At 46.4% G+C, this 14,057-nt stretch overlaps 1 protein-coding gene across 2 annotated transcripts in view; it reads right to left on the bottom strand.

Annotated features, from left to right (window-relative positions):
- Positions 1-14,057, bottom strand: part of VPS39 (VPS39 subunit of HOPS complex) — a 53,803-nt gene that overhangs the window by 26,094 nt on the left and 13,652 nt on the right. For both annotated transcript variants that reach the window (XR_015052011.1, XM_085858350.1), the window contains exons 6-9: positions 10,158-10,247; positions 9,825-9,917; positions 9,236-9,416; positions 262-382 (exon numbers count right to left, since the gene is read on the bottom strand). Coding sequence is in view for 1 of the 2 variants with exons in the window: in XM_085858350.1 (XP_085714476.1) it covers positions 262-382; positions 9,236-9,416; positions 9,825-9,917; positions 10,158-10,247 (485 nt within the window). In the remaining variant the exon portion in view is untranslated. The remainder of the gene's footprint in view (positions 1-261; positions 383-9,235; positions 9,417-9,824; positions 9,918-10,157; positions 10,248-14,057) is intronic.

Here is a 14,057-nt window from a genome sequence, read left to right as displayed (position 1 = left end):
GGGCTAGAACCTATCACCACTTGTGTTTTACATCAGTTTGTTGCAAAGACAGCTGTATTTGTTCATGTTTAAAGATTATAATATGGTGAGCAAGTGGAAAATTGTGCAAAACTCCAATAACACCATCCCTTGGCATTCATCAGATTCTATTCCCACAAAATAATGTCCAATTTCAAAGTACAAATGCGTACTCTCAGTTTTGAGGACCCACTGGACCACTTTACACAACTCATAACAGAAACAGACGTCTTGGTCAATTACCCGCCCGAGGTGATGAAGCGCGGTTTCTGCAGATCAATGCTCTGCACGAGTAGCATGGGCTCGATCGTACGAATCTCCAGGTAGCGAGGCAAGACTGCAATTATATATGGGTGTTGGTGTTCTGGGGAAAGACAACAAGACATTGCATAATCTTGGGCACAAATCTGTAGCAACTTTCATTTCATCTTGTACAGTTGATCAAATCGATTAGGAATGTTTCCATTTTGGTGTACAAGTATTATATGTATATACACACATATATATACATGTATTTTAAAAGAAGGAGATAAAGGATTGGGTGTTGAGGTTGGGTTAAAGCTGGGGATTTATTGCCAAAGGAGATTGTTGCATTTTCATCCCTTGACATATCTTTCAGCATTCTGATACTTCCCAATCTAAGGATAGTGCATAGTGTAACGACGACGACGACAACGACGACATAGCCCCAGTGCACCATTCCGTTAAAATTTCATGCGGCCTCACCAGCTCAAACAACATTAGACATCGCGTCACCACTTGGATATCCACACGAGGTTTGAGCACTTAGATCAGCCCATGGAGTCATTGCTGTTATTCGGGTGATGCATGCTGGACAAGGCTCTCAGGGCTATGGGCTGCTTGGGTTCGGACTTCATTAATCACAGGGATATCAACAGTTGTGAAAAAGGTGCGAATAAGGAGAAACTGCATACTGCACAAGTAAATATTCGGTCCACACTCCCAACCATATGACCTTCCTGACTCAATTCACTCCATTATTTTCTCTCCAAACATCCTCCCTTCCCCTCCTTTTCTCAATCAGTCTCCCTCTTCATCGCCATGCATACAAGCTAAATCGATGGCTCCTGAATATAATCATCTTGCTTTTGTTCATCGCATAAAGACATGAAGCCAGCACATTTTGTCCTGCCACTCTAGATCATTGCTAAACCTGGGCTGGTTTGTTATTAAGTTTGAAAACTGGCAAATTACTTCGTGAGCACTCCAATGTTCCCACTGCCACTCCCAATACCTCCAACCCAGGGGCTCTCATGTTCCAGAACACATCAAGTCACAGAGCATTCAAGTCACAAATTCACACTCTTGACAACTAATAATAGGCCTAATATTAATATAGAAGCATTTCCTTACATGGAACTTTAATGCAGGAGGAGGCGTTTAGGCCCATTAGTTACCAACTTATAATTATTGTTTGTAAATGCTCCACCCTCGTTTAAATTGCAAGGAAGTAGCACATACCGTTTTAAAAGTTTTTTGTTTGACTCGGCCACGGTTCAAACCACCGACTTCCCAGACTCGACACGTGCAATAAAAGTCTGTACAATGGTAGGTACACAGCGAGGGTTTGGGAAACACACAAGTTCTGGAAGAGCAACCTTTGTTTCATTATCGTAAAGTTGTCAAAATAATCTTGTGCAGTGTAAGATTGCCAAAAGTGTTGTGAAAAACGCTATTGATGCTGCTATAAAGAGGTCCACCTTGTCCAGCATCTGGTCATTAATAATGTTGCATTAAAGATCGCAAAAAAAAAAAAACAACAAATGTCTGTATCGGCCATAATGAAGTAAATGCAATGTTGAGGTTGCAAGATTTATTGTATGGTGTGAAAGTTGGGTCAACCAATCAAGATCAGGTTTTCTAGACTTAAGTGAAGCATCAACAACATTACTGTTAGCTTAGATCAAGTCATAAATAAGCAACGTCACAAATACATGAAAACAGTGGAAAAGAGGGAAACAACAAAGGGATATTTCGAGGAAGAAACACACAGAAAAGGGTCTGAGTCCACAGATGCAAGTTTCACACCTGCAGAAAACAAAAAATAATCAACTCTGGAGTGCAACATGGCGATGATGGGCCAAAAAGCCTCATTTCCTTTTTTGAGGCCATACAGGATCGTCCGACTACTCGTTATGCTCATTGTAGGTGAGCTATCGCTGGCATCCTTGCCAAATTCCTGGACTAACAACAAGCAGAAGGCAGCACTGCCACTCCTTCAGCCAATGATATCACTCACAACCATGTGCTGCATACGAAAGAAGAAGAAATAGAATGTTCAGTATAGTCCCATGGAGACTGTGGCCCCTTCATTAATTTCCATTCTGTGAAAGGAAAATAAATATTTAAATGCAATCGGTTGAATTGCAGAGCGTGGACCTTGAAGGAGCAGACAGTCCAAGCTCTGCCCCTCTCGCCGCCAAGGGGGGATACCGACATACGATGGTCAATCACCTGAAACGATGTTATTTCATGGTTTTACATCAATTTTTACATTGAGAACTGAAATTTTTTACTTTTATGTTGACCTTCTGTGTGTGGGTATAATGTGATACAGCAAATATCAGGGAACCTAACACATTACCCATAGGCTGGAGGGTGATTGAGTCAAACCCCTACAGTGATAGGGTGATTGTGTCGGTCACCCTACAGCGACAGCCTGAGTTCCCTTTCTCAACCCCATACGGTCATAGGGTGCTATTTCTATCATATCACTGCTCAATGGCAGGTCGCTCGTTTCCGTAGCGCTCCCGGCCTATGTGGTGATGTGCCCTTGGACACCTAATAAAGGACTGGAGGGGGATAGGAGGGGTGATTGGAGGAGGGGATAGACTGAAGGGAGGGAGGAAGCTGCAATTCGCTAATTACTCACAGGAGGCATGGCTTAGTACAGGGAAAGAGTGGTGGAAAGGACTTTTGCCGTCTCGGATGGACACGCTGTCTCGGATGGACACGCTGTCTCTTTCCCAAATGATGCACCGCAGCTTGATCTCTCTGACATACTCCCTAAAATCCAGTCCATACAAGTGCTGAAAAGTGTGGGGGCCAGTACACACCCCTGAAGAACTCCAGTAACAACTGGAAGTAAGTCAGAGATGGTACAACCACATCTCACAGCACTCTCAGTACCAGAGTAGAGTTCAGACATCATATCGATCAGTTTTGGTGGCACCTGACGAAGACCAAGAATCCTCCAGAGGGCATCCTGATTCACTGAATCGAACGCTTTACAGAGATCAACATAGGCTGCAAGCAGCCCCTGCCAAATCTCTCGTCTGCATTCGGTGAGGACCAAAGAGCAAGGATATGGTCAATCGTTGACCTCTTTGTTGTAACCTGACTGACTGCTCTGGACGCTGGTGCTCAAGCAGATGGTGGCGAACCCTATCAAAAATTATCCGAGAAAAGACTTTGCCCGGCACTGAGAGCAGCGTCACCCCAAGGTGGTTGTTGCAGTCTTGGTGATCACCCTTCCCTTTCCAGAGAGGGACAACAAGGCCCCTCTTCCAGTCAGTTGGGTTGATGCCTGTGTTCCAGACAGAGTGCAGAATTGCATGCAATGACTTGAGTACAGCATTTCCATCAACCTTGAGAAGTTCAGCATGGATGCCACAGATCCCTGGAGCTTTACCCCAGCCTGTGTTTCCACAAGTGAAGGTGGATCACAGCTGATTGGAGGGTCAGCAACAGGGATTGTAACACCCCTGATGTCCAACTCGACAGCTGGTGGATCAGCCTGGGACAACTGCTCAAAGTAACCAGCCCAGCGGGCCTTCACTTTGGACTCCTCTGTCAAGAGCCTACCACCCTCTGCTCTAACTGCAGAACACCGAGGGATGGGCTTGGATGAAAGCAATGCGCGAATTCCCCTGAAAGCAGGACGAGAATCACTTGACCACAGGTGATGCTCTACCCCCTCACAGATTCCTCGCGCATAGGCCTCCTTGTCCACCCTGAGCGCATGTACAGTTTTACGCCTTAGCTCCCCGAACAGCTCAGCTCCGCCATTCAGCCTGGCCCTGCAAACTCTGGTCAATGGCATCCAGTGTCCCTTGAGACAAAATTCTTCTTTGCCCTACGGTGAGTTCCAAGACATCCACCGGCAACATCAAGAATGGTGGTCTTGAAGGCACTCCACACCACAACACTTCAGGACCTCCCAAAGCACCCAGACCCCCCAAATCTCCACTCAGCTTGTTCATAAACTCCTCAGCTACCCTCTTATCCTTGAGCTTGCCAACATCCAGCCTAGGCTGGGACGGTACCATTCTCCTGGATTTAAGGTGTAACTTCAGAGTTGCTACAACAAGCCGATGGTCAGTATTGAGGAATTGAGCACTCATGTAGACCCTGCAGTTCTGGATCATCCTCCAGTGACCATCAACGAGGATATGGTCAACCTCCTTTGCCACACCACCAGCGTTGGAATACCAAGTCCAGCGATGAGCTTGTGGGCGCTGAAACCATCAAACCGGCCATCCGAAGTCCATGACTTCTTGCAAAGTCAAGGAACTTCGTGCTATTCTGGTTCATAGTTCCTGACCCATGGGGGCCAACACACGTCTCATAACCATCCCTATCAGTTCCAGTCGATGCATTGAAATCCCCCAAGACTAGAAGTGTATCTCGTCTGGGGCACTGATCAACCACAGACTCGAGCGTGGCGTCGAATGCATCCTTCACGGTGAAATCACTCGCCTCAGTCGGAGCATAAACAGAGACCAGGGAAATGACACCCAAGGAATGACGAATCCTTAGTCTCATAATACGCTCGTTGACCGGTGTTACCTCAATTATCATTGGAGTCAGCTTATTGGATACAGCTACAGCAACTCCTTGGGCATGGTCACCATCAGAGCAATGAGACCAATCGTAGGTGTAACCACCCACCATGATCTCACCGCAATCCGGTCTCCGAACCTCAGAGAGTGCTGCAATACTGATGTCCAAACGCTTGAGCTCAGATTATAACAGAGACAGGTGATCATCCTCTCTTGGGGATAGGACATTCCAGGCACCCACCCGAAGGGACCGCCTCAGGTTAACCCAAGGAGACCGCCGTCTGGTGAATGACACCTCAGCACCACTCTGACACACTCTCCCTCAATCTGACCTGGGAATGTTACCCCGTGGTTTCCCTCCTGTTATCAAAGATTGGGGGTCCCGAAGGCTTTGCCCCAATCCTGTCATCCGGTGAGCTGCCCTGCAAAGGGAAGCTGCACAGGAGGTACTCCCACGGAGTGGGTTTTCAGATTTCTTTGCGTTTTTGTGTTTTGCGGAATGAAGGGTTTTACGGTGGCCGGAGTGCAAATCCTGACACCAACCTCTAATTAGAAGTAACCCAACTGCAGGACAACATCCGCAGAAACAGTTGGGCACTAGATATGGATGGCCGTTGACTCACAAGGAGCTCCTCTGCCCTTTGACAGGTTTTGTTTTTAATCCTGCTGGGTGTCCATATCCAAACACCCTCCTCACCAAAAACACCTGGTGGGGGAGATGGTTTCGTCGCAGACAACCCGACCATGGAACAGGTTCGTACAGGTTTATATGATACCTGTAGCAAGTCACAGATATAATCTGACCTAACTGAAGAAGGGATGGACAGGCAACAACCATTATTGAAAGAGATGTCGGGATGGTTTCAAATGATAATTTGTGACCATCCTGACCAAGTTTACATACCTTTTGGCATACCATACCTCAATCCTTTTACATTAAAAAAATTATTATTATTACTTGTATAGAGATATGTACGAGGTGTGATCAAAAAGTTTGGTGAAAGACGGTGCTATTATCGAACACATGATGATTGGTGACATCAGTGGGCAGGGCTTAATATGCTAATTTTCCAACATGCCAGTCCGAAACCAACACCCTTTCTACTACACGCCAGTACACCATGAGATTGTTTTGTGTGAGGATATGTTTGTAGCGTTTAGAGCTTATGTCAAAAATGTCTAACTTTGGACAACATGCAAACATGATTTTTTGTTGTTGTTGTTAACTTGGCAAGATGGCTCCAGAAACATAAGTAATGCGCATAACGGTCTATGCAGATGATTGTGACAAAGAAAACTGTGTTCAATGGATTTTACAAGGTTTCGGCAAGGAAAGGAGTCACTCGAAAATGACAAAAGAAGCGGTCGTCCGTCAACAGCACGAAACGATGAAAATATCGCTCGTAAGCACTATCATCCAAGCAAACCAACGTTTAACCATTCGAGAAATCATGGAAGAGACCGATCTTTCATTTGGTTCCATTCAGTCCATCTGGACGATGAATTGAACACGAGACGCGTCAGCGCAAAGTTTGCACGATGCATCCTCACGGATGAACAAAGAGAAAGTCGTGTCTTCATTTCATTCGAGTTGTTTGACCGATGCAATTCGGATCTAACATTCCTACCCAAGGTGATAACTGGTGACGAGTCATGAGCTGATGGATATGACTCAGAAACTAAAGCATAGAGCAGACATTGGAAGACACCCACGTCACCCAAAAAGGTGCGTCAGTCGAGATCGCAAGTGAAGATTTTGCTGATTGCGTTAGTTGACATTGAAGGAATGCTTCATTCAGAATATCTTCCCCAAGGTACTACCGTTAATTCAGCTTTCTGTGAGGAACTTTTGAAATGTTTGAGAGAGGCAGTCAGACGGAAAACACCAGAAAGGTGGAGGAATGGGTGGCTCTTCCATCACGACAACGCGCCCTGCCACACGACGCTCTCTATCCGAACATTTTTGGTGGATAAAAACATTCCTTTGGCTATTCCCCAAAGTGAAACAAACTATTTCACATGATCGAAGACATCAAATCAAACACGACAGACCGTTTGAAGGTGATTAACAAACAGGACTTCCAGAAATGTTTCCGACAATGGCAGGAACGGTGGAACGTATGTACAGAAGGGGAGTACTTTAAAGGGGATTGATGATCTAAGAGTTTAATGTTGAATATAAATTTTGTATTCTAACATTCACCAAACTTAGTGATCAAACCTTGTATACAGTACGATTATAGATACTAACTTTGATATATCAAATCACATTTACAACTGAAAGGGACTCGGTGGAGCGCATACTTCCGCCACGTAATACCTGATCCATGAGAACATATCGGGCCCAATACATTTTTGAAATATCGTGCTATATAGTACTGTATCGTTTTTGGCCCTATCTCTCAATGGTGAAGAATCAATTAAAAAATTATCACATCTGGATCCGGATGTGGATCTTCACCAAAATTGAATCAATACTTCCTCATCACACATCCAACGTGTCCACCAAGTTTCATCTGAGTCCGTCCTCAACTTTTTGAGATATCGTGCTATATATCGTTTTGGCCCTATCTCTCAATGGTGAAGAATCACTTTAAAATTCTCGTAGTCGGATCCGGCTCCGGATTTTCACCAAAATCTAATCAGTTCGTCCTTGTCGCAAACCGAACCTGTCAACAAAATTTAATCCGGATCCGTCCACAACTTTTTGAGATATTCTGCACCATAACAAACAGACAAACAAACAAAGACAGAAAGGGGTGAAAACACAACCTCCTTCACCTGTGATGGCAGAGGTAAAAATGCTCCTCAGTGGAATCGTTTTAACAACCTCTCTCTCTCTAATGCACTGCATAACGGCAGTTGGAGTGCTGTTAGAGCAGCCTCAAGAAAAGGATTAATGGATGTTGATTGAGGTACACCAACTTTCATGGGAAGCAAGGTGAAGTTAATGTTTCGGTCGTCAATCCTTCATCGGAGCTAACAGAGTCAATGCTCTGACAGACACAATTTAAAGTGGGGAATCAAACCCAGACGAGACAGCTCAAATATAAGTGCGTTACCTGTGCACCACCTACCTAGTTCGCCTAATATTAACAACAGATACGATATATTTTATGTTTTGTTAATTTAAGTAAATGTACCTGAAGTCAAGCACAACGACACTGAGAAAATGCATTCAGATCGAAATTATACAAACTTTAGCTGGGCTGGATAGAAATAAAGAAGCGAACTTTAACCCCTGTTATAAAACCAAGAGTACCACCATGTGTGGAAATCTCGAGAATCTGATGGACGTGGACAGAAAATGTGATTTGTAATCCAAACTTCGTTCTTCAAAACAATTAATCCATGATGATTACAATAACTGTATTAATAACTGATAACAGATTTCCAGAAATAACATTACTCTGATCTTTAGAAAAAATAAATTCAACAGTGAAAATAATGAAAATAAAATCAGTGAAAGTGAAAATATAAAGTTGTAAATTAAATAATGTTGAAGACGAAAGAGAAAGTTTGGTCGCTTTTATAAAATTGCAGAACTAACTGGAAACAATAATGGATCTCGAACTAGAGTTCATATAACACGACATCCTGCGCAGAGTTCAAGTATATACTGCACTTCAATTATAATAAAATAATGATTTTATTGATCGTTAAAAAAGAACATCCGGAAGTTTAACGCCACTGAAGCAGTCTGGTACACCACCCTTATACATCGTAATAAGATGACGTTGAGTCACAGTTTAGGAGATGGAGGCTTTTTTAATCACCATAGAACGCATCGTCAATCGAAGTCACACACAGCCATATCGACGGCCTCATATTCACCCCGATACTGCACCCTCTCACAAACCACATCCTCTCGTGCGACATGTCGATATATATATGCTCATGGTTCTTGGAAGTATTATAAAGGCGATTTGTGTTCTCCAGTGTTAAAATATACATTTTAATTTAAATCGAGGTTTAAAGACGTATATAAAAAAAAAATTCTTCCGGATTTTCCTGCTGTTTTACTGTGTCTATTACATCACCCTATGTCAAACGTTCCATGAGTTATTCATGCTTGTTGTTTGTGTCCTTTTTAACATCCTTAAAAACAGTAAGTTTCCTGCTTGGAATGATTTTCAATTTTGGTTGAGTGCCAGATAGGCAGACAGAGAAAGTATTATCTCAGCCCTCTCTACGCATGTGAGATCGGTACAAATTCAGAGCCAAAGTACTGTTAAACGGCAAATTTGGCTTCCTATTCCTGTTCCGATTCTTGTTCAAAATATAACATTCAATTTAAATAAGTTGTTCCTCGATCATAAACTGATCAGACAGACAGATGGACAAGAACCAATTGCTCAACCCCACTTTTCGCTTCGCGTGCGTGGGGTAATAAACATTGTGAGTGCGGTTGGTACCCAAAGAGATGGGGACATCTGTCCAACGCAGGGCGTGCTTCTGCATCGTGCCCTCCTCATCGATGAAGATAGTCATGTCATCCCGACCAACAGCCAGTTTGCTGTCAGTAAGGGAAACGACGAGGGGCTCGAGCTGCTTACCAGTGGGAAAAAGCTCTTTGCATGAGCCCCGGCCATCAGCCTGAAATGACGGCCGCACAGAACACAAGTTTCCTGAGTATGCTTCATTAGGGAAAGAAAAATTTGTGAAACTGGGTATAATAAACATGGGAACGATGGTGAAAATACACCATGGCAGTTAAAGCTCCATGTTTATCATTAATCATCATCATCTGTGTGTTGTGAAGAACAAGATCAGACGTGCCGGTGACAAGTGAACGAAAAAAGGAATAGTGAATTAAATAATTCTCTCTACATGCAGACGCAAAATACGATGAGCAAAAAAAAACAAAAAAAAAACATTTCAACCCTATCATTCTCTGCAATAAAACGAGGGAGGGGAGAGAAGGATAGATGGATAAACGTCTGGTTTAATAAGTGTAAGCAGAATTTAGAGAAATAAATTAAATTCAAAAGAAGGAACACTTGCCTTGGCCAAATAATAATCCCTTTTAAATCCCACACATATGGAGTCACCACACCAAGCAATGGATTTAGGGAAGTCTGGAAGGCACAGGTCAGGCTGCAAGAGGACAGTGGGGTTGGGGATGAGGTGGGGAGGGGAGAGAGACGCAAGGCACACTGTTATTACTCCCATCACACCTCCAAATATTTGCATCTATTAAATGCGAAGCTTCCCACTTTCTTGGGCAGCAACTGACTCAGGCGTTTGCATCTCAATAAAACGATTATAATGATAATAAAAACATGAATCTGTGCAATTAATCTCGGTTCTAGTTCCTGCTACTTCTCATGTACGTACTTGAAACTCAATAAGATCACCATTCTTCCAGGTGAACAGTTGAAGTTTCTTACGCACAACGACGCATAGTCGAAGCTCCCCGGTATGGGACTGCACAAACAAGGCAACACAATGATGCAACAATTAATGACACATTCAATTTTTTTCCAATGCATATATCTCCCAAGAAATATGTCCAGGTGTGTCCAACTATCACTGCATACATCTGATGCTGACGATATGCTTTCCAAAGTTTTTTTTTTTATATTTATTCAAGACTCGCAAATACAACCCGTCGCTTCGCTGACGGGGATACTTGGGGTGGGTGGAGAAAGAGGGGGAGAGAGAGGAGGAAGGGGAGAATGAGACAGAGAGAGGGGGGAGGGGATGATGGGACAGAGAGAGGAGGAAGGGGAGAATGGGACAGAGCAAGGAGGGAGGGGAGGATGGGACAGAGAGAGGAGGAAGGGGAGGATGGGACAGAGAGAGGAGGAAGGGGAGGATGGGACAGAGAGAGAGGAGGAAGGGGAGGATGGGACAGAGAGAGAGGAGGAAGGGCCCTAAATAGAGTTCTTTCATCCCCTCTTCCTGTACAGGCTGGAGTTCCTCAAGGTAGCGTTCTGGGCCCTGTTCTTTTTCTGGTTTTCATCAATGATCTCTCCGACTCTGGAAAATCCTCTATTTCTCTTTGCCGACGACTCCACCCTCTGCCATACCATCTGTCATCCCTCAGACCGGCAAGCAGCAGCTTCTTCGCTCACTGCAGATCCGGATAAAATCACAAACTGGTCCAACACGTGGAGCATGTCTTTCAATCAAGACAAATCTCACACTCTCACTATGTCTCTTCGAAAAGACCGTTTAGAAAACCCCCCCATCCACTTTCTCAACAATCCTCTGGAAGAAGTCTTTTCTTTCAAGCTTCTAGGTCTCACTATCTGCCATGACCTTTCCTGGGAAAGTCACATTTCCAACCTCGCCTCAAAAGCCAGTCCTGGGAATCCTCCGTCGTGCAAAGTCCTTCCTCGGCCCTCTTGAGCTCCTGACCACTTACAAAGCTTTTGTCCGTAGCCTGATGGAGTACTCCTCTCCCCTCTGGGCTGGTGCTCCTGCCTCCCACCTTTCTCGGCTTCACGCTGTCGAAACCAGGGCATTTAAGATCATCGGCATCTCCCGCAATGAAGCTGAGTCTTTGGGCCTCTCACTCAATCACCGCAAGTTAGTCGGTGGTCTTTCTGTCTTCTACCGACTCCTCTCCAGCCTTGCCCCCCCTGCTCTCTCTGCGATTTGTCCCCACCACATTTCCACAGGGCGCTCAAGGTCCGCCAACAACCCCCTTCTGGTAAAACTACCAAAATCACGAATCACTGCTCATCTTCACTCTTTCATTCCTCTTTTTTCCCGCCTTTGGAAAAAACTTCCTCACTCTATTCTTTCCCATTCTTCCCTCCAGGCTTTCAAAACAGCTGTTCACCACCACCTCTTATCTTCCCCCATCCAAATCCTCAATCTTTTCTACCCCCGATAATCCACCCAAGCCCACTTCCTACAATTCCCCTGCTTTCCTTCATGAAAGTCCCTGTAATGTCCATCTTCTCTTCGCCATGTTCCCCGTCCCATCCCCATCCCTCTCCCTTCCACAGTTCATCTAATGTCTGTTCCCCACTGTTTTGTCCCTTCCACTCACGCCCCTCTTGTCTCATGCCCCCTTGCTGTGAGTTGTGTGTTAGCTCTCATACGAGCCTCGACAAGGTATACAAAAAAAAAGGGAAGGATGGGACAGAGAGAGGAGGAAGGGGAGGATGGGACAGAGAGAGGAGGAAGGGGAGGATGGGACAGAGAGAGGAGGAAGGGGAGGATGGGACAGAGAGAGGAGGAAGGGGAGGATGGGACAGAGAGAGGAGGAAGGGGAGGATGGGACAGAGAGAGGAGGAAGGGGAGGATGGGACAGAGAGAGGAGGAAGGGGAGGGAGAGAGAGAGGAAGGAGGGGAGAGAGGACAGAGGGGAGGCAGGGGAGGGGAGAGAGGACAGAGGGGAAGCTAGGAGGGGGTGAGGAAGAGGGGAAGGTGGGGAGAGTGATGCCTCACCAAACGTTACTACACATTCCGGGAGGGATGGGTGCAAGGAAGAGTGTGTGTGTGTGTGTGTGAGATAGAGGTAGAGAGGTAGAGAGGTAGAGAGGTAGAGAGGTAGAGAGGTAGAGAGGTAGAGAGGTAGAGAGGTAGAGAGGTAGAGAGGTAGAGAGGTAGAGAGGTAGAGAGGTAGAGAGAGAAACACATGGAGAAAGAGGTGTGGGAGAAGAGTGCTACATTTTATTAGGTGGGGGGAGCGATGAGGGGCCAGAGAGCAAGACAGAGAGAGTTGGGGAGGAGGGGTAAGAGACAATAGTAAGGGGAGGATGGGACAGAGAGAGGAGGAAGGGGAGGATGGGACAGAGAGAGGAGGAAGGGGAGGATGGGACAGAGAGAGGAGGAAGGGGAGGATGGGACAGAGAGAGGAGGAAGGGGAGGGAGAGAGAGAGGAAGGAGGGGAGAGAGGACAGAGGGGAGGCAGGGGAGGGGAGAGAGGACAGAGGGGAAGCTAGGAGGGGGTGAGGAAGAGGGGAAGGTGGGGAGAGTGATGCCTCACCAAACGTTACTACACATTCCGGGAGGGATGGGTGCAAGGAAGAGTGTGTGTGTGTGTGAGATAGAGGTAGAGAGGTAGAGAGGTAGAGAGGTAGAGAGGTAGAGAGGTAGAGAGGTAGAGAGGTAGAGAGGTAGAGAGGTAGAGAGGTAGAGAGGTAGAGAGGTAGAGAGGTAGAGAGGTAGAGAGAGAAACACATGGAGAAAGAGGTGTGGGAGAAGAGTGCTACATTTTATTAGGTGGGGGGAGCGATGAGGGGACAGAGAGCAAGACAGAGAGAGTTGGGGAGGAGGGGTAAGAGACAAAAGTAAGGGGAGGAGGTGGGGTGAGCAAAGACAACAACATGTTATGCTTGGTGACTGGAAAAACACACACACACACACACACACACACACACACACACACACACACACACACACACACACACACACACACACACACACACACACACACACACACACACACACACACACACAGGAAGGTGGATACTTCGAGACCTGGGGCTGGGAGGACTCTGTTCCACCTTCTGAAACCTGGCCACACAAGAAGATAACAGAAAAAACACACACACACGATGCTGGATAATTTAGAGACCTGGGGCGGGAGCATTTAAAACCCACACCATATACTTGGCACACTATCTACCATGTCTGCCTGCATGCATACATGCTCGTACATGCAGCAACCTTTGCACCCCTCTGGTCGGCTCACTCTGAATCTGATTTGCAGATGCTATACATGTGGGAGGAGTGGGGAGCAGTGAGGGGTGGGAGAGAGCGAGAGACCGAGAGAGAGAGGCGGGATAGGGGTGAGAGAGGCGGGATAGGGGTGAGAGAGGCGGGATAGGGGTGAGAGAGGCGGGATAGGGGTGAGAGAGGCGGGATAGGCGATAGGGGTGAGAGGCGGATAGGGGTGAGGCGATAGGGGTGAGAGAGGCGGGATAGGGGTGAGAGAGGCGGGATAGGGGGCGGGATGGAGGGGTGAGAGGCGGGATAGGGGTGGAGAGAGGCGGATAGGGTGAGAGAGGCGGGATAGGGGTGAGAGAGGCGGGATAGGGGTGAGAGAGGCGGGATAGGGGTGAGAGAGAGGCGGGATAGGGGTGAGAGAGGCGGGATAGGGGTGAGAGAGGCGGGATAGGGGGTGAGAGAGGCGGGATAGGGGTGAGAGAGGCGGATAGGGGTGAGAGAGGCGGGATAGGGGTGAGAGGGCGGGATAGGGGTGGAGAGAGGCGGGATAGGGGTGAGAGAGGCGGGATAGGGGTGAGAGAGGCGGGATAGGGGTGAGAGAGGCGGGAT

This window comes from Eptatretus burgeri, chromosome 15 (genome assembly GCF_056783735.1).
Source record: "Eptatretus burgeri isolate ZD-2024b chromosome 15, Ebu_testis_v1, whole genome shotgun sequence".
In the NCBI taxonomy this organism is placed as follows: domain Eukaryota; kingdom Metazoa; phylum Chordata; class Myxini; order Myxiniformes; family Myxinidae; genus Eptatretus; species Eptatretus burgeri.
This window is presented reverse-complemented; position numbering and strand designations above follow the sequence as displayed.